Source organism: Pecten maximus, chromosome 1 (assembly GCF_902652985.1).
Source record: "Pecten maximus chromosome 1, xPecMax1.1, whole genome shotgun sequence".
In the NCBI taxonomy this organism is placed as follows: domain Eukaryota; kingdom Metazoa; phylum Mollusca; class Bivalvia; order Pectinida; family Pectinidae; genus Pecten; species Pecten maximus.
The window spans coordinates 16,902,986-16,928,498 of record NC_047015.1 but is presented as its reverse complement, the minus strand read 5'-3'; the positions used below and the strand labels follow the sequence as shown (position 1 = coordinate 16,928,498).

Genomic DNA, 25,513 nt, shown 5'->3' with positions numbered 1-25,513 from the left:
GTAATTGGTTCAATTATGTTAATGAGTTTAAGAAACGAAACCCCGGATGTTGTTGTCTATTGCTCGACAAGGTTTAATCTGTATGGTTAATAACTTAGTACAGTGATAGTCCTGAGATTGTACTAAATCATACGTCATCGATCGGTGTCATCATGTTGTATCCTATTGGTGGAGAAAATGACAGATAATGTAGGTGATGTAACTCCCTGGTAACATTCTGTTGACTTGGTAACGCCGATAACCACCCCCTCATATCCCCTAACATGTAATCACTGTCTGTATGCTAGTTTTATGTTTCAGCTAAAACACATAGACGGGTGTAATTAATTACAACTTAAGCCTGCATTCTCCCCATATCACTCAGTTTGTACAAAGTAACACGATCTTCACGCAATCCATTCCATCTCTAAATTAGCGCTGAGAATAGAACAAAAGAGCAGTGATATTCCTTCCTGTGGATCAATCAAATTCTTTTTAGAATTTTATCATCTAATGCTGGAATGTCATTTGGATTTAACAAGTGTCGTGCTTAACATCAATCAAACGCTTGTATCTGATATCAACAAATACATAATATAGAATCAAGTCTTGCATTAGGGAATATTATTGGTCGATTTGTGCTGTAAGTGGGTGTATTTTTTCATTTGGTTCTTATTTTCGCTAGTTTCGAGAACGGAATAAAGTTAGATGTTTAGAAAATACCTTTCATAGAGAAATTATTGTCCGTTTCATAGTTTTATTTTCTCTTGTGCCATTGAACGTAAGAAATTATCAAATATTTCCATAACCTAGAGGAGAACCCAATGACCAACACGTTAGAACGACTTATTCTTTGTCTTTTTCATTATAAGCGAAACTTTAAAAAGCATTTTGTTTGTTGATACATAGAAAGACAGAACATCCACCATTTATCTCGGCTACTTTTTCATGGAAATTCAGATTCCAAACCTGTAGATGCACAACTGTACAAAGAGCTTAAAAGACAGAGCATGATAAAAAAAAAATCACTCAATAGCATAATCAAGATGAACAACATTGTCACTTGAAGCTACTGGACAGACGTCAGCGGTAAACTTTGAGATGACGTAACATTTCAACAATCATGACTTCATTACCGAACTGCTTGACAAGTCTTGGTCGGTCATCTATCAATGAACGTACAGCAAATTGAATGACAATAGGGATCGATTGGGATCATATCCGTTTCTTGTCCTCCTTTTCTGAGACATCCCAGACACCGTTGTAGTGACTTGTCCCCGCCACAACTCGTCTCTGTACAACAGCTATGGGGATAGAGTAACATACACAAGTCAAACAGTCCTATACCACTGTTACTGCTTCTTGTCAACTTTTGTTCCTGTGGCCATTGACATTGACTTTCCAGAAACACCATTTGTGTCATGTATTTTAATCACACGTCAATAACAGAGACTGGCGAAAACTGAAAACAAGACGTCTCAACTTTGGAATACAATGTAGAAATGGTAAAAGCTTCAATTCAACAGAAACAATCTCATACACTCGTTACAATCCACTTAAACACAGCTATCTATAAAAGACAGGTATCATTACATCAAAAGTAGAATCATATCTATAACAGACAGGTGTCATAACATCAACAGTAGAATCATATCTATAACAGACAGGTGTCATAACATCAACAGTAGAATTATATTTATAACAGACATGTGTCATAACATCAACAGTAGAATTATATTTATAACAGACATGTGTCATAACATCAACAGTAGAATTATATTTATAACAGACAGGTGTCATAACATCAACAGTAGAATTATATTAATAACAGACAGGTGTCATAACATCAACAGTAGAATTATATTTATAACAGACAGGTGTCATAACATCAACAGTAGAATTATATTTATAACAGACATGTGTCATAACATCAACAGTAGAATTATATTTATAACAGACAGGTGTCATAACATCAACAGTAGAATTATATTTATAACAGACAGGTGTCATAACATCAACAGTAGAATTATATTTATAACAGACATGTGTCATAACATCAACAGTAGAATTCAATTGAACCCAATAGACACGTTTCAATACTTCATTCAGACGATTATTCTTTATTATGTACACATATCTTATATAATTTAAAAACAATTGGATTAGCATTGCTTATTTAACGATTACTATAATCAGCTGGTACTTCATAATCTGTTCCTACTCTTGTAGATCCTCTCACTGATACTGTTGTCAATAATGATAAAGATAAACTAACCTACCAAACGACTAGTTTTATAATATAACACAAGTACATGATTCTAACACTGAAATACCAATTATTGAACAAAAGACTGACAAAAGATTTCATTCTATACAAGTGCATGCTAATGAATTTCGAGAGGTATTACAGATACTGAAACTTGGTAAGGCCTCGGGTGAGGATGGAATCAGTCATCATATGTTAAGAAATACATCACAAACTGTTTGTTTTCCACTTGAAACTATTTTTAATATGTTATTGCCAACAGGTATTTTTCCAAGCACTTTGGAAAGTAGCTAACGTCATGCGTTTATTCAAAAAAGGAGACAGGCATTCTCCTAATTATAGACCGATTTTTATTACATTTTTACCAGTGAAATATCAAAAATTATTCATTCTATAAAAGTGATATTTTTCACTAGTGAAATATCACTTTTGCTGATTTGACCAATCAAATTAATGATTAGAAAATACCAAAATAATTGACCAATCAGAAAGCCCGACATATATGTCAGCACCTGGACAGGGGAAACTACTTTTTTTGTTTTCAAATTATCGCTGTAGTCCTAGTTAGCATACGGGGTAGGGTTTTCGTTGATAAAAAATGTAATAAACAGAATATCTAACAGTGTCTTCAGTAAAACCAAATATATTTCACTCGTGTGGCTAATATTTTTATATTTTTCACGAGTGCGCAGCACTCGTGAAAAATATCAAAATATTAGCCCCACTCGTGAAATATATTTGGTATTACTGAAGACACTGTTAGATATCCTCTATCTCTTTTATCTTCCGATGATGAAGTTTTTGAACGTGTAATTTACAAACATTTGCATAACTATTTGATAAATAACTCATTGTTTTACAAATACCAAAATAGCTCATTGTTTTACAAATACCAATCTGGTTTTTTGCATGGCCATTCAACTGAATATCAGCTGATAGAAATTTATCACAACAAATGTATTTCCCTTGAAGAAAAGAAACATGTACGTATGGTTTTCTGTGATATTTCAAAGGCATTTAATCTTGTGTGGCATAAAGGTTTAATGGTGAAGCTAAAATCTTTTGGAATTTTGGAATTATATACATGGTTATTAGAAAACAATTTATTTGACAGGCGCCAAAAAGTATTCCTATTCATATTTTGGTTTGAATTCCTCTATTAATGTCTTCTTCATTATGTCTTGAAATTCAAACTGTCTTAAATAGGGATCTTGAATCCTTAAACGTGGTTGGTAACTTTTAACCCAGAGAAAACTGAATTAATATTTATTTCAAATCCTATTGACATAGAAGAAGATTTTGAGTTGATATTTAATGGAAAAGATTTTAATTTTTCTGATAGCCATAGGCATCTTGGAATTTCTTTCAAGGCGAGCGCCAAATCGGGGGATCATATAAATGCCATATACAGTTCTGTTATGAAGAAATAAATGTATTGAGAAGATTGATTTTTTTGCTAAATCTATGCGAGTGAAGTATGGGATGATTGTACTTAATTTGAAATTTAATTGTTAGAGAAAGCTCAAAGGGAAGCTGCCCCTATCATATAAGGCCTTCCCTCGTATGCGCGTATAGAAGATCTACATTTTGAAACTGGTTTAGATACTTTTTTCAAATCGTGTAAAACGTTAAAAAAAACACTTTTATATACAAGAGGCCCATGGGCCTTAACGGTCATCTGACAAACACTTACACTCACAGCAGGGACACACACCCCAATCCAGCATTATTACCATAAATTATTTATCGCAGCCAGTTATGTTTTAGATCAAATTTGGTTTTTATCCATTTAGCTTGTCCAGGAAGAGCAGCATCATAAAGCAAAATTTTAGCCAAGTTCCCATTTTTGGGGCATGCCCCTCTGTCCCAATGGGTCAGACAAGACTCATTTATATCAATTAGGATTGCCTTTCCCCAATGATGTTTCATACTAAATATGGTTGTAATCAATTCAGGCATTAAGGAGGAATTGTATTTTTAAGAAATGTTTAACCTAAGCGCTCCTTTTGCCCCATCTTTTTTTCCCCAGGGGTCAAACCTGTCTCATTAAAAAATATGATTGCCGTCACCTTATGTTTCACATCAAATTTGGTTGTAATCCACCAAAAGGTTAGGGAGGATTAGGATTTAACAGCAAATATTCACCAAAGTTCCCCTTTTGGGGCCCTGCCCCTCAGGCCCCAGGGGTCACACTAGCCTCGTTTATATAAAATATGACCATCCTTCCCAAAGGATGTTTCACACCATATTTCGTATTAATCCACCCAACGGTTAGAGAGAAGTAGGATTTATAGCAAAAATTCACCAAAGTTCCCCTTTTGGGGCCCCGCCCCTCTGGCCCTAGGGGTCAAACCAGCCTCATTTATATAAAATATGATTGTCCTCCTCCAATGATGTTTCACACCAAATTTGGTAATAATTCACCATGGGTGTTAGGAGGAGTAGGATTTTACAGCAAAATTTCATCAAAGTTCCCCTTTTGGGGCCCCGCCCCTCTGGCCCCAGGGGCCACACCAGCCTCATTTATATAAAATATGACCACCCTCCACCAATGATGTTTCACACAATATCTGGTTGAAATCCACCAAAGGGTTAAGGACGAGTAGGATTTTATAGCAAAATTTCATCAAAGTTCCCTTTTTTGGGCCCGTCACTCTGGCCCCAGGGCTCACACCAGCCTCATTTATATAAAATATGACCACCCTCCCCCAATGATGTTTCACAACATATCTGGTTGAAATCTACTAAAGGGTTAAGGAGGAGTAGGATTTTATAGCAAAATTTCATCAAAGTTCCCCATTTGGGGCCCCACCCCTCAGGCCCCAGGGGTCACACTAGCCTCATTTATATAAAATATGACCGCCCTCCCCAAATGATGTTTCACAACATATCTGGTTGAAATCCACTAAAGGGTTAAGGAGGAGTAGGATTTTATAGCAAAATTTCATCAAAGTTCCCCATTTGGGGCCCCGCCCCTCAGGCCCTAGTGGTCACACCAGCCTCATTTATATAAAATATGACCGCCCTCCCCAAATGATGTTTCACAACATATCTGGTTGAAATCCACTAAAGGGTTAAGGAGGAGTAGGATTTTATAGCAAAATTTCATCAAAGTTCCCCTTTTGGGGCCCCGACCCTCAGGCCCCAGGGGTCACACCAACTTCATTTATATAAAATATGACCGCCCTCCCCCAATGATGTTTCACACCAAATTTAGTTGTACTCCACCTAAGGGTAAAGGAGGAGTAGGATTTTATAGCAATATTCACCTAAGTTCCCTTTTTGGGGCCCCGCCCTTCTGGCCCCAGGGGTCAGACCAGCCTCATTTATATAAAATATGATTGCCCTCCCCCAATGATGCTTCAAACCAAATTTGGAAGTAATCCACCCAAGCGTTAAGGAGGAGTAGCGTTTTGAAAGAAAAAGTTTACGGACGGCGCACGGCGCACGGCGGACGGCGGACGACGACGGACGAAGCACGATGACTATAGGTCATCCTGACCCTTTGGGTCAGATGACCTAAAAATGCATAATAAGTTATCTCCGGACTATTTAGACGATCTTCTTCCACCTGCTGTTGCAAAAAATAACCGATACGCTCTTAGAAATAACAGTGATTATCGAGTTCCTCCTTTTGGGCTTTCTCAAACGAATCTCTGGTTTATACCTTCCACTATTCGTAGTTGGAACTTGTTAGATCTATCTGTACGATCGTTGCCTTCCCTGAATTTGTTTAAAACTCTATAAACTCAAATTTACAACCACATCCACCTAACTACTACAGTTATGGTGAAAGAAAATTAAACATTTCACATACTAGATTGAGACACAAATGTAGTGTTCTCAAATATGATCTGTAGCAGTAAATCTTATTAATGATCCGTTTTGCATCTGTGGACATCCTTGCAAAAATTCCATTCACATTTTCTTTGAATACAAATTGTATAAATTGAAAAGATTAAATATGTTTCAAAGTTTAAATGCCTTAGGTTTGGTTTTGGAATTAAACTTTCTCTTGTTCAGAAATTCAGATCTCTCTGTAGAACTTAACTTTTTTGTGTTTCGACATGTGCAAAACTACATCAAATCCAGCAATAGATTCTGATATGTATTCTTGTACTCTTTCTTGCAACCCTGTGTCTATGTTAACTATTCTACATATCTACTTCATGTTCATCTCAATGTTTTCAGGTAATGTTTTAAGTTATAATCCAGTTTTCCTGAAATGTCTGCGGATATGTTGTTCTGTGATGGTATTTCTGTGGTACTCGGTTGTGTTCTCGCCAATGGAACAACTGGAATTGTTGATGATAATGAAATCACAACCTGTATTTCCCCCTCTCAATAATCCACATATCTTTCTACGACATGACAGTGACAACCGTTAGTCCACAGGATATTGTCTCTCGAAATGAAAGGCTAAAACCGAAATATGGGTCATAATTCTTGGGCAAAATGATACTTCGCTATTTAGAATTGGGAATAATCTGTCTTTCATAACTTGATGTTTGCGAACTGGTTTTCTCTTGAAAATGTTTTAATAAGTTTTGTGAATACTGTCATACAACTACAAAAGTGATGATAACACAATTCTATTTTATAGAGAATCAGAAATTTTGGTGGTAAGGGAAATAACTCAATTTCAAATACAGGAAAGCTTTTATTCAATAAAATAATTTACATCCTTGCAAATCAACCCACTATTAACAAATCAGTAATAATAAAAGACTTTCATGGAAACAAATAAAAAAAACCCAAAACAAAACAATTAAAATGAATGAATATAAAAACAAAACACCCTATGGGGCTGTATTCCTTACCTGTTTTGCAGTTTGTCAAGAGAAGATTTCTTCAAAACCGAATCAATACCATTTCTCATCAGTAACTGGTACATGACAGGTATATAACCATGGAATTTTGATATTCAGAAACAAATAATTTAAGCTATAGTTGACCCATGTGAATAATAACTCCATCATGGTCATTCACTTGAACATATAGCAGACATCATGACCCTAGGCATTTTGGATATAAAAAGTAGGATTTTAAAACATTTGACTCCTTAGATCTTTAAAAAAAAATCAAGATTATTGATTTAAAGTTTGTAGCCCTCCATTCTAGCATGGTACTGTCCTAATGATATGACCCAGTGATTCTTTGCTATTAAAGAGAGGACTCTTTACATATTTGAACTCATTAATAGGTCAAGGTCATACTTTGAACAAACTTGGTAGTCCTTCATCCGGCATGCTACTGACTGCATATCATGACTCTTAGGTCAATTCCCCTTTATTGGATATTTAGAAGGGATCAGCATTTTTCTGAAACACATATGACACCCATAACCTCGAAAATAAGTATAGGTAATATTTTGAACAAACTCTGTAGCCCTTCATCCCAGCATGTTATTGGCCCAATAGCATGGCCCTTGGCCTTTAGGTTATTGAGAAGTTGTTTAAATGGAAAAGATGGTTGACAGCTGCACTATGGCACAAACATATTAGCCCTTCAGGATTCACACAACTAAATCAGCCAATCAGATGGTGTTTTGCCTGAACCAAGTCCATGTGGAAAATGTGTTTCTTAGGTTTGTAGCTGTTTTCCTGAGTAAATAACATATGAAATGGGTACTTTCTATATAAAAGAATAAAGGATAGGGTCTTGAGATTTGGAAAATCAAAAATATACACTCCTACTGAAAATAGAATAGGAGTCGAGGTGTAAAAAGGCGGGAATTGGCCAGGAGGGGTTCCCCAGTGTACTGTAAATGTCAGGGTTACTGTCTTTTGAGTACCCGTGTGCTCTTATATGCCATTAAGCCTATACAATAACAACATTGATCAAAAAGAAAAAACTTCAAACTTTAATTTGATATAAATTTCAAATCATTGGAACTTTAAACAAGCGAAGGAAGGGATAGGGTCACTAGTAATAACATATAGTAAATTATATAGTTGTGTGAGTCCTTCAGGCAGGTAAGGTAAGAAAAAAAATCCTTGTTGAAATCATGGTTATAATTCAATTACTAATTCCAGTTGCACATACCATGAAAAATGTCATTATTCTCAGTGTAAATTATAAATAATGGCTATGTAAGCTGCTGACAGAAAATGGCTGATGACAAATCAGTACAATGTACATACAACATATTGGTAAAAGTACCCTATAACAGACATATTAAGTGGCCAAAACAACAAATGGCAGGTTATACATCACAATATTGTATTATAGAATGTAAAACTATACATCACAATATTGTATTATAGAATGTAAAACTGGCATTCTTCATAAAACGTGTATTAACAAAACAATATACTTTTCTATATCACTCTACATTAAATACATAAACTTAGTGTTTTTGTCTACAATAATTGTATAAATACCATAATAAAAAAAAACAAATATTGCGTTATAGTTCTTATCATAAAAATATCTCAATCATGTGTATTAAATGTATGAGATATTTCATGTATTTTCATCAATCTCATAGGAAATGGAAACTGATCATCAATTGAGATTCACTTTCGGCATGTAAACAAGATATTTTGTGTAAAATTCCTGCAAAAAACATTATTGAAGGTAAATATTTACAAAATGGACATATTGTAACACTTCCTTTTTGTGACATTGCCTTGCTTGTGACATCATTAAACTAAAACAATATCTACTTAACTAACAGCAAATCACATATCATAAATATGTTTAATAACACAATAAATACAATGAATGTTATGGCACTGTGGCAGATCCAGAATGGCTTCACTCATGTCCCCTTAAACACATAAATCATAGTGTTACTAAATTTTTCGGTAAGAATTGTAAGGCAAATGACAAATTTGGTTGAAATCTGCTTTGGCATTAAGGAAGATTAAGATAAATACATTCAACTTGAGACTGCCTATTCCTGAGAATATCATATACCTCACAGCAAAAATAAACCACAGCATACAAACAGATGGTTGACCTACACGTATAAATTCATCACAGGGTCATATACATGTTTATTACATGTGGAGATCCCAAACCTAAGCAGGGCTTTTAAACCCTGGCAGCTTCTACTTCATCAGATATGTACACATGGATATCTATAATTGAATATCAATATTCCAATATTCCAATATAAATGCTTTAAAAAAAGTTTTTATAAGACTTCAAAATAAGAAAAAGAAAAAAACATGTTTAGTAGTCGATTAATGAATCAATATACAGTCAACTTCACATATAACATATTCTGGGGGACTGTGAAAAATGCCCTATTTCCAGAATTCCTTAGTCCCAAATCTAAGGTTACCATTTTCCTATAAACTTGAAAATTTGACTGAGGAATAATGCACATGTCAAGGAAACTCACAAACATTTCTGAGGAGTAAACAGTTATCTCCCTTGGCTTCGTGGTATTTCTGAGGAGTAAACAGTTATCTCCCTTGGCTTTGTGGTATTTCTGAGGAGTAAACAGTTATCTCTCTTGGCTTTGTGGTATTTCTGAGGAGTAAACAGTTATCTCCCTTGGCTTTGTGGTATTTCTGAGGAGTAAACAGTTATCTCCCTTGGCTTTGTGGTATTTCTGAGGAGTAAACAGTTATCTCCCTTGGCTTTGTGGTATTTCTGAGGAGTAAACAGTTATCTCTCTTGGCTTTGTGGTATTTCTGAGGAGTAAACAGTTATCTCTCTTGGCTTTGTGGTATTTCTGAGGAGTAAACAGTTATCTCCCTTGGCTTTGTGGTATTTCTGAGGAGTAAACTGTTATCTCCCTTGGCTTTGTGGTATTTCTGAGGAGTAAACAGTTATCTCTCTTGGCTTTGTGGTATTTCTGAGGAGTAAACAGTTATCTCCCTTGGCTTTGTGGTATTTCTGAGGAGTAAACAGTTATCTCTCTTGGCTTTGTGGTATTTCTGAGGAGTAAACAGTTATCTCCCTTGGCTTTGTTGTATTTCTGAGGAGTAAACAGTTATCTTTCTTGGCTTTGTGGTATTTCTGAGGAGTAAACAGTTATCTCTCTTGGCTTTGTGGTAAATCTGTCCATCGGTGAAATGTTTGTCAATTCCTTGAAAACTTGTGCATTGATGCTTATTTCTTTTCTTGAAACCTCATCCCATTATAATATGATTGATACAGTACATGTGATATGTGATAATTGACAAATGGACCATTTGATATCAACTGTCAACATTCTTTAACCTTATGGTTATGCAAATTATTATGAATTTGTAAATTCTTCCCTCATAAAATTAGCAACTGTAAACATGTAAATAAAATCATGGGATGTATATAAACTCATCATATTTATATTACTGTAACATAAAGATTTAACTCAAAATCTGCTGTCAAAATGAGATAGGGCAACTAAGGGAAATAAATCCACATAACATCAAAAAAAGATATTTAAAGCTAACACCATAGGATTTTATGACAATTTGGACATGTTAACTTATAAAGCAATACATCGTTTGCATAGCAGGATCATGAGGCATCAACATCATAACTACAATTAATTTCATTTCAACTTCAAACAATTATGTCAAGATTGTTTCTTTTCCTTAAAAATATCAATTATGAAATAAAAAAAGATAGAAATTCTCAAAATGTTACAGTGCATTGTTCAAGAATTTGTTGCACAAAAAAATATGTGTGTGTACATAAAAACTTAGGTACTAATAGGATATATAAGTACTCTTACTATATATAACCCTCATATTATACAAGAACTATCAATATCAGTAGACTTAAAGGTTTTCTTAGTATATCCCACAGTTATAATTCTATCAGATACAAGGAGTATATCCCACAGTTATAATTCTATCAGATACAAGAGAAAACAACATCAGTTCTCAGTTCATTTGGAACATGCAACACCTAATGAACTGTACACCTAAGAAAACATTGTTATCTGAGAAGTGAATTCCAGGTAAATGAAGGTTGAGTATTCAAATTAACTTTCATACACATTTTGTGCGTAAAAAGGAGAACACTTTAGAGACACCATGAGGAACAACAATGGAGTAGCACCCAGGATTAAATCCTGACAGAGAAATCGTGAGTTTTATCACGTGTAAACATTCTTCATCAGCTGTTTTCCCTCTTCAGCATCAGATGTGTTGCGGTAGTTCTGCTTCTGTCCCCACTTGTAACCAAACTGGAATGAAATTGAAATGCATTTAAATGAAAATATGTTACTGATATTCCTTATAAATGTAAGATAATAAATTTGATCTGTGGTCGTTGTATCTGTGGATTAATCAAGGTTGGGTCAGTCATTATGTCTGGACTGGTCAAGGTTATGTCAGTCGTCGTGTTTGTGGATTGGTCAAGGTTGTGTCAGTTGTCGTGTCTGTGGACTGGTCAAGGTTGTGTCTCGTCATGTCTGTGGACTGGTCAAGGTTATGTCAGTCATACTGCCTGTGGATTGGTCAAGGTTGTGTCTGTCATACTGCCTGTGGATTGGTCAAGGTTGTGTCAGTCAGTTGTGTCAGATGTTGTATCTGTGGATTGGTCAAGGTTATGTCAGATGTTGTATCTGTGGATTGGTCAAGGTTGTGTCAGATGTTGTATCTGTGGATTGGTCAAGGTTGTGTCAGATGTTGTATCTGTGGATTGGTCAAGGTTGTGTCAGATGTTGTATCTGTGGATTGGTCAAGGTTATGTCAGATGTTGTATCTGTGGATTGGTCAAGGTTGTGTCAGTTGTTGTATCTGTTTATCGGTCAAGTTTTGGTATGTAAATTGATCACAACTTTAATGCTAGTCTACTTTTTAAAACACAGATAAATCTTATGTAAAAAAACAGGTCTAGAGAAAATCAACAAAATTGTTGTGCTTAATCAGTATATACGATAAAACAGGGGTGTACAATGCAACTAGAAATGTATTTTGTCAACATGAGAGCTGTAATATAGTAAAAAAAAATTATCTTGTTAAATTGACTGTAAATGAAAATTTATAGCATTTACTTTTTAAAAAAAAAGATATTGTTTTTTGCTCTTTTTAAAACCTGTCATCAGATTAGGAACCCAACTATGAACTATTACTCTCCTGTATTAGAAAGCTTACCCTGTGTCTCTGTCTGACAAAAAAGAAGACAGAAGCAATGACGAGCGCAATGAAGAGGATCCAGTTGTAGTAGGCTATCATGTCCTTCTTTACATCAATGTCCTCGTTCTTTTTATGGAGGCTAGATGTAACAACACCTTCTTTAGGGAGGTGGGTAATCGTTCTCATCTGTATCAAAACAAAGGTCACTATCAGTATGTATAAATCATACATCCTTGAAGGAAATCTCTTTTAATTTTTTTTAAGTACCTGTTAGTTATGAACCTCATGTGAAATGTGTCATGATAGTGCATTCTCTGAAAGTTAATACAGTGTAGCTTCAACCTTATTGTATTGAATAAGTAACAAATGTTAATACAACATGTATGCTGCAAACTCGATCACTTGCAAAATATTAACAGCCATGAATGAAGATGGTATGCAGAAGTTTACTTTGAGGCCCATGGGGCCTGTAGCACTCACTTTGATAAGTCTGTGGTCATCGGAAAAAAACCACAAGCAATCATTTAAAGAAATAAGAAATTACATTGTACCTCTATTTTCCCTTATTGGGCCTGATCCCTCCAGCCACAGAGGGACCATAGTCAGCATTTATACAAAATTTGCTTCCTTTCCCTCAAGGACGATACCGGTATTTTTGATCAGATTTGGTCAAAATATATTCAGTTGTTCATGACTAGCAGCATATTAAAGGAAAAATTGACAGTTGACAGACAACCAACGCCATGACATGGCATAAGCTCACTAGTCCTTCAGACCAGGTGAGCTAAAAACAATTCAAAATATCATGTATACAAATTAAAGTCACCTTTAAGAGATTACATGTATATGTTTTCATGATATTGGATCAATCATTGCACAGCTGGTGTACATTTTGTATACTGAATGGGATTTTCTAGTGGTATACTTTGTACATTGTATATCAAATCCTTGATATAAACACAGAAATAATCTGACCAGTCTCATTTGTATAATCGTATACTGATTTCCTCTAACAGTGATTTTTAGGGTAAAAATGATATATCGGTGTAGTATGGTATTTTCACCGGTATTTAGGTGAATTTTGAGAATTAGTGATTTTGAAAAACTTGATACCTGTTGGTTTTTTTTTCCAAACACCAAAACATGAACTTTCTCATACATATAAGTGCACAGGTTTGTATGTGAATAAACTTAGTTTGCATAACATTGGTTTCAGTTTGGTCCGTTAATATGACTACATTGTAGTTATATAGATATTCTTCTATATTATATACAGCACTAAATAATGTAGCATACGATTGCTCACCTCCAAATAACTCCATTCCTGGTCTGTTCCCTGTTGTGTACAAATGGAAATAAAAAGACAGATTAATTTTATGACAGGAATTTGCAAGCATATGTTGCACTGGTCTAGCATGTATTGTATTTAACCTAATAAGCACACCTGGCCTTACAAACACATGCCTACCTATTTTCTGGGAAAGAAGATGAAAGTCAATAAAATTTTGCTACCCTCATGACTGACTCATTTCTAAAAAAAAAAAAATGTTTTTATTTTCAATCTATTATTTCACATCCAAACTGTGTCCTGTAAATTGCTTTATAAATCACATGCTCTTGTTACAGCATGTTATTTGATTGAATACGGTATTATAGATTGTTGGTCAAGAGAGAATCTTATATTTATTTTCTCCCACTCAAGTCAGATTCCGGTAATTCACTAGTTGACAGAAGCTTATTACAGGCTTTAGGTTAAACATATTTTATTTCATTTCTGTGTCAACATGAAGTACAAACATAAGGACAAGGATTCAGAAAAAAATACTTATATAAATCTGTCTCCTTAATGGATTTGACAGACAGATGACAACACTAAATACCCAGGTAAATTTTAACAATGCTGTATAATAGTAATGTATGACCATATGATAGAGAATTAGAAAGGGAAAGAGAATGAGAGAGAGAATGAGAGGGAGACAGAGGGGGGTTGGGTAGGGTGGGAGGTTTGCACGATACTAAGTGATACTGGAGTCGGTAATTGAAATTCAATAAAGTACCTGTACATCAAATCAATTGTTCTCATGATATAGACGTCACATGTCATAGATTGATTGAGTACCAATTGTATAAGACAATCAATGTAATAATATAGGAATAAACATAATATAGGTGAAGACTCCTAACATAAAGATAATACAATCGAGAGACAGAGAGACAGGCAGAGAGAGAGAGAGAGACAGAGACAGACAGAGACACAGAGAGATAATTACCGAAATGAGTACTTTATAAATTATATTTAAAGACATAATATGCAAGTAGAATGAATGTGAAAAAAAGTAGAATGAATGACGTGTGCAAGCCCTCCTGTGAGAGGACATATTTGTAATATCAACATGTTTAGCCTGAATAAAAAGATTTTACTCAAAAAAAAAAAAAAAAAAAGATAATACAATCTATGTGACAGATTGGGACAGTGTGACAGCACTGTTAAAATGCAAAACGTTTAGTTTTATAAAAAAAATAGTTGGATGCATCTGAAGATATTTTCGTTCTCATCAATAAATACATTACTGCAAAGAAGCATGTCCGTAGTGTAGTTTTCAGGTAAGTTTATAAAACACTCGCTCCTTATAGCCGTATAGTTAGGACAGAGCAATGCAACTCATCTTTATATTTCCCCAGAATCTACTATGTATTCTACAATACTATTCTATGATCTATATCATTAAGTCCTGTCCTTAAATGACCTTAACTGTTGATAGGATGTTATACAATACAAAACTAAACCAATAATCATTAAGGGTCATCCTTAAATGACCACTACTTAACTCTTGATAGGATGTTTTACAATACAAAACCAACCGTCATTAAATCCCGTCCTTAAATGACCTTACATGTGTAGCTGCTGATAGGATGTTATACAATACAAAACCAAACATCATTAACACAAAATCATTATACCGCTATATACCAGTTCCATTCTACAATATATCTGCTAATTTATCATATAAAGAGGATGTCTTAAAAGTGCTTATGACTAGTTGCATTCTTTTAATTCGATAATACTTCTTAAATAAATATTAAAAATTTTGTCCTACGACATTTAAACTGAGTTAGAGTTAATGCAACTTTTATTTTAGACACCCCCCTTCATTTAAAGGGGATAATGTATTAAACAAAGCAAGTGTGTATTTGTAAACTGGTGTATATACTTGTATTGGAAATCTATACAAACATCTGTTACATCAGGGATCAGGAGGAGACTGCTTATTCCTACTATACCACATGTCACTAAAGATAACATATAAGAAATATACACTGGTATATTCAAACATCAACTTCTATAAAAATAAAAAAAAACAACAAGAGGCCCAACATGTGCATAGCATTAAACTGTCATCCCATCCCAATTCCAATAGAGAAAAAAAAACCGTCAAAAATGTGATTTCCCTATATAAACTATAGTCAAGTTTACCCCCTCCCCAGGGGCAAACATGTCACCCCAGGGTCATGAAATTCATAATTTTGGTAAATCACCTTAAGACCCTTCCTTCTATGAAGAGTATTTGATTTTACCTTATTTGGGTCTTGAGAAGAAGATTTTTGAAATTTCAGTCAATTTGACCCTTTTTAGTACCCCGCCCATCAGCCCCTGGGGTTCAGTCATGGCCAACATGTGCCTATCATCAAAATGTCATCCCAAGCTGATAATGTTAACTAAATGAGAATGAATTCCAATACAAATCCAACATATAATAGTCAAAAATGAGATTTCCCTATATAAACTATAGTAAAGTTTACCCCCTTTTTTGAAGTTTTATTCAACATGACCCTTTTTGCACCCCCCCCCCCCCCCCCCAGGCCCCTGGGGGGTGGGGACCAAAATAATTCACAATTTTGGTTGACCTTTAGTCATAGAAGCTTCTTAGCTGCCAAATTTCATGGAATTTGGTTCAGCAGTTTCGAAAATGTAATTTAAAATTGTTTTAGGATGCATGATGTCGGACAAAAGGCGATTAGAATAGGTCACTCGAGACTTCGTCTCAGGTGACATAAAAACAAGATATTTAGATTCTGAGTTTCCCTCTTGAAGAAAATATGTAAAAGCTTCAATAAAATCAATCAGTGATGTTTATAGCATCAACAACAACTAAATCAAAGGTACATAAAGTATGTCAATTAAATTAGTGTTTAAACAAGAGATCAATGGTGTTAACAGTCACCCAAGTTGTGATATATATATTATATACACAGTTGTATTTTTTTGTTTTTGCAAAATGACCAACAAGAAGTGTTAACAAAAGTCCCATGGGGCCTGTATCACTCACCTGGATGTTTCAGTAATTTTAATAAAGCACTAAGTTATATTACAAATACTTTCCCCATTTTGGGATCTGCCTCTCGTGCATTTTTTTTTCAACTTTTTCCTTTAACTGAATTAAGCATTCTGGCACCAAAGAAAATTCAAAGCAAACTAGAATACTGACAGGTCTGAGGAAGGGCCCCACAGTTTGGCTATATATCCTCCAAAATTATCAAGAAGCCATCTGCCCATAGTGCTGAGGTTCAGTTTGACCATTCATTGCTAGGCAGGATATCTGAACGTGATTCACGAAGAAATCACAGGAGTTACAGGGATTGATGATAGATTAAAAACACAGTATTTACCTTTTTCAGGTGATAACAACAAGAACTTTAGCACAAGATGGCATTTTTCTTTACTATACTATGAAAGTATTACTTTATTTTCTTGTGTTCCACGTGACACTATCAATGTTTATCTTAGTTTTATCTTAAGATGTAGTTCATATGAATACATGAGCCATTATGAACCATGTTAATCATTTGATAGATATTTAATGACTGTGTTACATATATCAGAAATAAATATGTATTTTGAAAATTATTATAATTATTACATAATACATGCATTACATTATTCAAACTATTTACCAAAATATTTATTTACCATAAAATGTATCTCATTTAAGGGATATATTTTACGAGGTATATGTGGAGCACACACATTTACTCTACTGGTAACAGAGGTACTGTTCTTTATGGTCAAAGATCAATGTGGTCAAAATCAGTATTAAGACCACTTACACTCAGACTCCCAGGTGGTCTTAATAGAGAGGTTTCACTGCAATTTGTAGGATGTGTTGAGATGCACATACCATAATGCAACTATAGTCCAGGTTTGGTTGAAATAACATCAAATTAATTTTTGAAAATCTGAGCTGTAAACACAAAACTTTTAAAGTCCAGATTCCCAGCATCCTTAGTTTCCAGATTCACTGGACCATAAATTCTCGGAACGATATTCCATCAATGAAAGTTACATTGAGATGTTCACTATGTGATCTAACTATATATATATACCAAGTTTGGCTAAAATTGGACTTATACTTTTTGAGAAATGGATCTAACACTAAAATTTAAAGTGATTAATCATTGTGAAAAGATACAAAATTTTCCCTTGATCTTTGACCCGGTGACCTTGACCTTTGGTAAGTTTACTTACTATTCAATTCTGACCAACTTTGCTTCATAATGTCTCAACAAAATGTAACCGATGAAAAGATTTGACCCTGAATGTGACTTCTGACATTTACTCCTGGTGAGTTGACTTATTGTTTACTTACAACCATAGTTTATACAAATTGATTACCCTTCACCAAAGAATGATCAACTGAAACAATGTTTCAAACATCCCCATGGGAAGTGCAAGACCCTGAGGTCATCCATAATTTTGGTATAAGTACCTTAAGACCCTTTTTATTAATGAGGAGTATTTGATTCTTCCATATTTGGTAATGAGAAGAAGAATTTTAAAATTTCCTTCAAAATGACAATTTTTTCCCCTCCTAACAGCCCCTGAGGAAAAATCAATACATGCACAATTAATTCACAAACCAGATGAACTACAAATTGAGAGTTTTGTTCCCCAGCAAATATGTGAAATATATGTTACAAGGTATCACATTTTTTCTAAATTTAACAATCAATATATGATCTTAATTATCCCAAATATTTTAATGGTATCAGACCACATATTCCCTTACCTATGAAGAAATTCCTATCATCATCGATGCCAGCTGATGGAGGTCGGAGGTCATCTGTCAAAAACAAAAATTTCAGATAGAGCAAATTAAAAACAAATCAATCTGTTATTGCTTCAGGATTACGTGTATAAAACCTGTTCTGTTAACGGAAAGCAGCACTCCAGGCTAGTAAAACCACTGGCATTATAATAATGGGGTTACTTTCTTCCCATGTGAACTGTATAATAATGGGTTTGCTTTCTTCCTATGTGTACTGTATAATAATAGTTTCTTTCTTCCCATGTGTACTGTATAATAATGGGGTTGCTTTCTTCCTATGTGTACTGTATAATAATAGGGTTCTTTCTTCCCATGTGTACTGTATAATAATGGGGTTGCTTTCTTCCTATATATACTGTATAATAATAGTTTCTTTCTTCCCATGTGTACTGTATAATAATGGGTTTGCTTTCTTCCCATGTGAACTGTATAATAATGGGTTTGCTTTCTTCCTATGTGTACTGTATAATAATAGTTTCTTTCTTCCCATGTGTACTGTATAATAATGGGGTTGCTTTCTTCCTATATATACTGTATAATAATAGTTTCTTTCTTCCCATGTGTACTGTATAATAATGGGTTTGCTTTCTTCCTATGTGTACTGTATAATAATGGGGTTGCTTTCTTCCTATGTGTACTGTATAATAAGTTTCTTTCTTCCCATGTGTACTGTATAATAATAGGGTTGCTTTCTTCCCATGTGTACTGTATAATAATGGGGTTGCTTTCTTCCCATGTGTACTGTATAATAATGGGTTTGCTTTCTTCCTATGTGTACTGTATAATAATAGGGTTGCTTTCTTCCCATGTGTACTGTATAATAATGGGGTTGCTTTCTTCCCATGTGTACTGTATAATAATAGGGTTGCTTTCTTCCCATGTGTACTGTATAATAATAGAGTTGCTTTCTTCCCATGTGTACTGTATAATAATAGTTTCTTTCTTCGCCTCTGTACTGTATAATAATGGGTTTGCTTTCTTCCTATGTGTACTGTATAATAATAGTTTCTTTCTTCCCATGTGTACTGTATAATAATGGGTTTGCTTTATTCCCATGTGTACTGTATAATAATGGGTTTGCTTTATTCCCATGTGTACTGTATAATAATAGAGTTGCTTTCTTCCCATGTGTACTGTATAATATTGGGTTTGCTTTCTTCCTATGTGTACTGTATAATAATGGGTTTGCTTTCTTCCCATGTGTACTGTATAATAATGGGTTTGCTTTCTTCCCATGTGTACTGTATAATAATAGAGTTGCTTTCTTCCCATGTGTACTGTATAATAATGGGTTTGCTTTCTTCCTATGTGTACTGTATAATAATGGGTTTGCTTTCTTCCCATGTGTACTGTATAATAATGGGGTTGCTTTCTTCCCATGTGTACTGTATAATAATAGAGTTGCTTTCTTCCCATGTGTACTGTATAATATTGGGTTTGCTTTCTTCCCATGTGTACTGTATAATAAAGGGTTTGCTTTCCTTCCAATGTGTACTGTATAATAATGGGGTTGCTTTCTTCCAATGTGTACTGTATAATATTGTGTTAATAGTACACATTTTTTTCTAATACAGCTGTCACCCTGCCAGATAGAAATTGATATACTTGCAGGTACTTCAAAAACAACTTAATTTATTAAGATAATATTTGAAAAAAAAAATAAGATACACACATACCCACAAACAGGTGCTGGCTAGATATTAAACTAGAGTGTAAATATCAAAGAATTTAGTTACCAAAAGGAAATTCATCTTCATCCTCGTCTTCATTATCCCAATGGTCAAATTCACCATAAAAGTTGTCTTGTAGTTTCAGAGTATCTGTGTAAATCAATGGAGCAAACGTTACTCACACATACAATAACCTATCTAATCTGAGTAAAACGATTATCACAAGAAAATATCAAATGAATCACACCTTATCTATAATCATCTTTGAATAAATGACACCATATTTATCAATTACATGCATGTACAGAGCAGATTTTGAACTGAAGATAACTTGGTCAAGTAGAAACAAACATCACCTTTATTATCCCCTTCCTGTAAGGAATCTGTGGATTTGTAAGCCCCTTCCTGTAAGGAATCTGTGGATTTGTAAGCCCCTTCCTGTAAGGAATCTGTGGATTTGTAAGCCCCTTCCTGTAAGGAATCGGTTGATTTGTAAGCCCCTTCCTGTAAGGAATCTGTTGATTTATAATCTCCTTCCTGGAACGATTCTGTTGTTGTGTAGGTAGATTCTGTTGCTGCTACCGAAGTAGTGGTGGAGAACAACAATTTCTTAGCTATATTGACATAACTTTTGATCTGATCTGGCTGGAGGATGACGGGCCCTGGCTGAAGAAGAGCTAGAAATGCAGGTCTTGTTGTTGTTTCTTTTCTGTTGATTTGTGTATTATCTTTGTCATTGCTTAATTGTTGTGGCTTTGTAACATACCTATTGGCAGTGTCTATGTTTTGGTTTGATGGTTTTATATCCTGAATATTTATACCATTCTGTCTTTGTGCTGATGTCATTTCTCTACCATACAAAGTAGGTTCATTATCTTGTTTTCCTTTTTCAGTAGACATTTTTGTTAGTTGTCCTTCAAAAGTTCCAAGCCTAGTTTGTTTTAGAAGATCGGTTTGTGGGACTATTGTTACAAGGTTGCTAATCTCGCTGGCCATGAATTCATTTTTTCTGCTCTGATCGCTGCCATCATTTGTCTGCTGTGGAATGATTTGTACAGAATCCTGGCCTTGTGGTGTTGGATGTATAGAATTCTGTTCAAGTGGAGCTGGTTGTACAGAATTCTGGCCTGTAGCTGGATGTACACGATTCTGCTCTGCTACAGCTAGTTGTAACGAATTCTGGCTTTGTTGAGCTGGTTGTAAAGGATCCTGCTTTGTGGCAGCTGGTTGTTCAAGATTCTGCTCTCCTGTAACTGCTTTTACATGATTCTGCTCTGATACAGATGGTTGTATGAGAATCTTACCTAGTGACGCTGGTTGTACAGGATTCTGCACTACTGCAGCTGGTTGTACAGGTTTCTGCTCTCCTGTGACTGGTTGTACAGGATTCTGCTCTTCTGCTGCTGGTTGTATTAGATTCTGACCTTGAGGAGTTGGTTGTACAGGTTTCTGCTCTGCTTCAGCTGGTTGTATGATATTCTGCCCTAGAGGAGCTAGTTGTACACGATTCTGCCCTGCTTGAAGTGCTTCAGCTGGTTGTATGATATTCTGCCCTTGTGGAGCTATTTGTACAGGATTCTGCCTTGCTTCAGCTTGTTGTATGATATTCTGTCCTTGTGGAGCTAGTTGTACTAGATTCTTCACTGCTTCAGCTGGTTGTATGATATTCTGCCCTTGTGGGGCTAGTTGTACAGGATTCTGCCCTGCTTCAGCTTGTTGTATGATATTCTGCCCTTGTGGAGCTAGTTGTACAGGATTCTGCCCTGCTTCAGCTTGTTGTATGATATTCTGTCCTTGTGGAGCTAGTTGTACTGGATTCTTCACTGATTCAGCTTGTTGTATGATATTCTGCCCTTGTGGAGCTAGTTGTACAGGATTCTGCCCTGCTTCAGCTGGTTGTATGATATTCTGCCCTTGTGGAGTTAGTTGTACAGGATTCTGCCCTGCTTCAGCTGGTTGTATGATATTCTGCCCTTGTGGAGTTAGTTGTACAGGATTCTGCCCTGCTTCAGCTGGTTGTATGATATTCTGCCCTTGTGGAGCTAGTTGTACAGGATTCTGCCCTGCTTCAGCTGGTTGTATGATATTCTGCCCTTGTGGGGCTAGTTGTACTGGATTCTTCCCTGCTTCAGCTGGTTGTATGATATTCTGCCCTTGTGGAGCTGGTTGAACAGGATTCTGTTCATTTGGACCTGATTGTGATGGAAACTGTTCAGCATTTTGTTGTGTGTAATTCTGTTCCTGCATTATTTGCTGTTCAGAACTAATTTCAAGGTTTGTTTGTTTACCAACTTTGTTTTCCATAACATTTTGGGTCTGTTGGTCAGATATAAGTGGAGAGGCTTTCTGTGTTGGAAAATCTTGTTTCTGAAAGTTTTGGTTACCGTCTTTTTGTGATTCTGTATAGTGGGTACTGTTGCCCTTTATCTCTTTAATTATACTTTCTGACTGGATTGATACTCCATTTTCTATGATTGTCCCATTAGGTAATGTTGAAAGACCTACAGAAACAAAAGAAAAGGATACATGTACTAATTTATATAACTTAACAAATTGAGTATGTATCCCAGAAACAAAGACCAATACATCACATACAAAATGTACATATGATGTACCCATTTATAGGCTATGATATATATGCTAATGTAGATGCGTTTCCTGATACAAAATTGATCTCAATCAAATATACACATAATTTATATGTTTCAAGATCATAAAACCAGAGACATATATAGATATATATTTCGCTGATAAAACATACTGTAAAATAATGTGTTTTGCATACTCATACAATGTATTAAAGCCACAATTAAATAGTTGATTCCACAGGTACTTGTGGACATGATTATGATATTTCTAATTCAAATGTATCATTATAGACGAGTAAATTAATGTATTACAGTCGCATGCTTAATTTGAAAAAAAATATTGTACCTCAGCCTTATAAATAGTATTTATTTTTTTTCAAATTAAGCATGCGACTGTAATACATTAATTTACTCGTCTATAATGAAACATTTGAATTAGAAATATCATAATCATGTCCACAAGTACCTGTGGTTGATTCCTGATGATGCATATATATATTACTGTCATGTAACCTCGTCGCAATATCCACCAATGCAATCAGGTGGAATAAGACCTCGTATACGTATAGGAGTAGCATATATATATGCCTGCACTCTTATATTATACTAATACCCCCCCCCATGCACTTGTTCAAGATTCTGCTCTCCTGTTACTGCTTTTACATGATTCTGCTCTGATACAGATGGTTGTATGAGAATCTTACCTAGTGACCCTGGTTGTACAGGATTCTGCACTACTGCAGCTGGTTGTACAGGTTTCTGCTCTCCTGTGACTGGTTGTACAGGATTCTGCTCTTCTGCTGCTGGTTGTATTAGATTCTGACCTTGAGGAGTTGGTTGTACAGGTTTCTGCTCTGCTTCAGCTGGTTGTATGATATTCTGCCCTAGAGGAGCTAGTTGTACACGATTCTGCCCTGCTTGAAGTGCTTCAGCTGGTTGTATGATATTCTGCCCTTGTGGAGCTATTTGTACAGGATTCTGCCTTGCTTCAGCTTGTTGTATGATATTCTGTCCTTGTGGAGCTAGTTGTACTAGATTCTTCACTGCTTCAGCTGGTTGTATGATATTCTGCCCTTGTGGGGCTAGTTGTACAGGATTCTGCCCTGCTTCAGCTTGTTGTATGATATTCTGCCCTTGTGGAGCTAGTTGTACAGGATTCTGCCCTGCTTCAGCTTGTTGTATGATATTCTGTCCTTGTGGAGCTAGTTGTACTGGATTCTTCACTGATTCAGCTTGTTGTATGATATTCTGCCCTTGTGGAGCTAGTTGTACAGGATTCTGCCCTGCTTCAGCTTGTTGTATGATATTCTGTCCTTGTGGGGCTAGTTGTACTGGATTCTTCCCTGCTTCAGCTGGTTGTATGATATTCTGCCCTAGAGGAGCTAGTTGTACAGGATTCTGCCCTGCTTGAAGTGCTTCAGCTGGTTGTATGATATTCTGCCCTTGTGGAGCTAGTTGTACAGGATTCTGCCCTGCTTCAGCTGGTTGTATGATATTCTGCCCTTGTGGAGTTAGTTGTACAGGATTCTGCCCTGCTTCAGCTGGTTGTATGATATTCTGCCCTTGTGGAGTTAGTTGTACAGGATTCTGCCCTGCTTCAGCTGGTTGTATGATATTCTGCCCTTGTGGAGCTAGTTGTACAGGATTCTGCCCTGCTTCAGCTGGTTGTATGATATTCTGCCCTTGTGGGGCTAGTTGTACTGGATTCTTCCCTGCTTCAGCTGGTTGTATGATATTCTGCCCTTGTGGAGCTGGTTGAACAGGATTCTGTTCATTTGGACCTGATTGTGATGGAAACTGTTCAGCATTTTGTTGTGTGTAATTCTGTTCCTGCATTATTTGCTGTTCAGAACTAATTTCAAGGTTTGTTTGTTTACCAACTTTGTTTTCCATAACATTTTGGGTCTGTTGGTCAGATATAAGTGGAGAGGCTTTCTGTGTTGGAAAATCTTGTTTCTGAAAGTTTTGGTTACCGTCTTTTTGTGATTCTGTATAGTGGGTACTGTTGCCCTTTATCTCTTTAATTATACTTTCTGACTGGATTGATTCTCCATTTTCTATGATTGTCCCATTAGGTAATGTTGAAAGACCTACAGAAACAAAAGAAAAGGATACATGTACTAATTTATATAACTTAACAAATTGAGTATGTATCCCAGAAACAAAGACCAATACATCACATACAAAATGTACATATGATGTACCCATTTATAGGCTATGATATATATGCTAATGTAGATGCGTTTCCTGATACAAAATTGATCTCAATCAAATATACACATAATTTATATACATATGTATATAGATATATATTTCTCTGATAAAACATACTGTAAAATAATGTGTTTTGCATACTCATACAATGTATTAAAGCCCCACTTAAATAGTTGATTCCTGATGATGCATATATATATGCCTGCACTCTTATATTACCCCCCCCCATGCAATGAATTCAGTTCTTGATAAAAAAAAATGTCAGAATATTAAAGAAATCATTGTATTGAAAACTCCATTAGCTGGGGACAGATGAGGATGCGACTGTCATCAACTTGTCTCTATTGTAGTCTTACATCTTATTGTGATATCTGATGCGAGCTGATTGTGATATCTGATGCGTGTCAATGACAGTCTGACACGTCAGCTGCGGCATGACATTATTGGAAATAATAAATTTTGCACAGATATAAACCATATTAACAAAATGATGGCTTACCGTTCACTGTAGAATCATACAAAACTAAAGCTGTAAATGAGTACAGAATGGTTCCGACTAACCAGCTGTCAACTGCCATGTTTACGTTTCAATTCCTTGTTCGCCCGGGTCTCACAAATGTTTTGTTTCTCACAATGGACTAGCAATCAAAATCAAGCGCCATTA

The 25,513-nt window shown here is 35.4% G+C and overlaps 1 protein-coding gene across 1 annotated transcript; it reads right to left on the bottom strand.

Annotated features, from left to right (window-relative positions):
- Positions 1-8,096: 8,096 nt before the first annotated feature.
- Positions 8,097-25,441, bottom strand: LOC117326452 (transcription factor SPT20 homolog). Its single transcript, XM_033883203.1, has 7 exons — positions 25,349-25,441; positions 20,404-22,548; positions 20,114-20,197; positions 18,339-18,392; positions 13,580-13,609; positions 12,292-12,459; positions 8,097-11,378 (listed from the first exon to the last, which is right to left on the bottom strand). The coding sequence occupies exons 1-6, from the start codon at positions 25,425-25,427 to the stop codon at positions 12,434-12,436; spliced, it is 2,418 nt and encodes an 805-aa protein (XP_033739094.1). The 5' UTR covers positions 25,428-25,441; the 3' UTR covers positions 8,097-11,378; positions 12,292-12,433.
- Between the last annotated feature and the right edge of the window lie 72 nt (positions 25,442-25,513).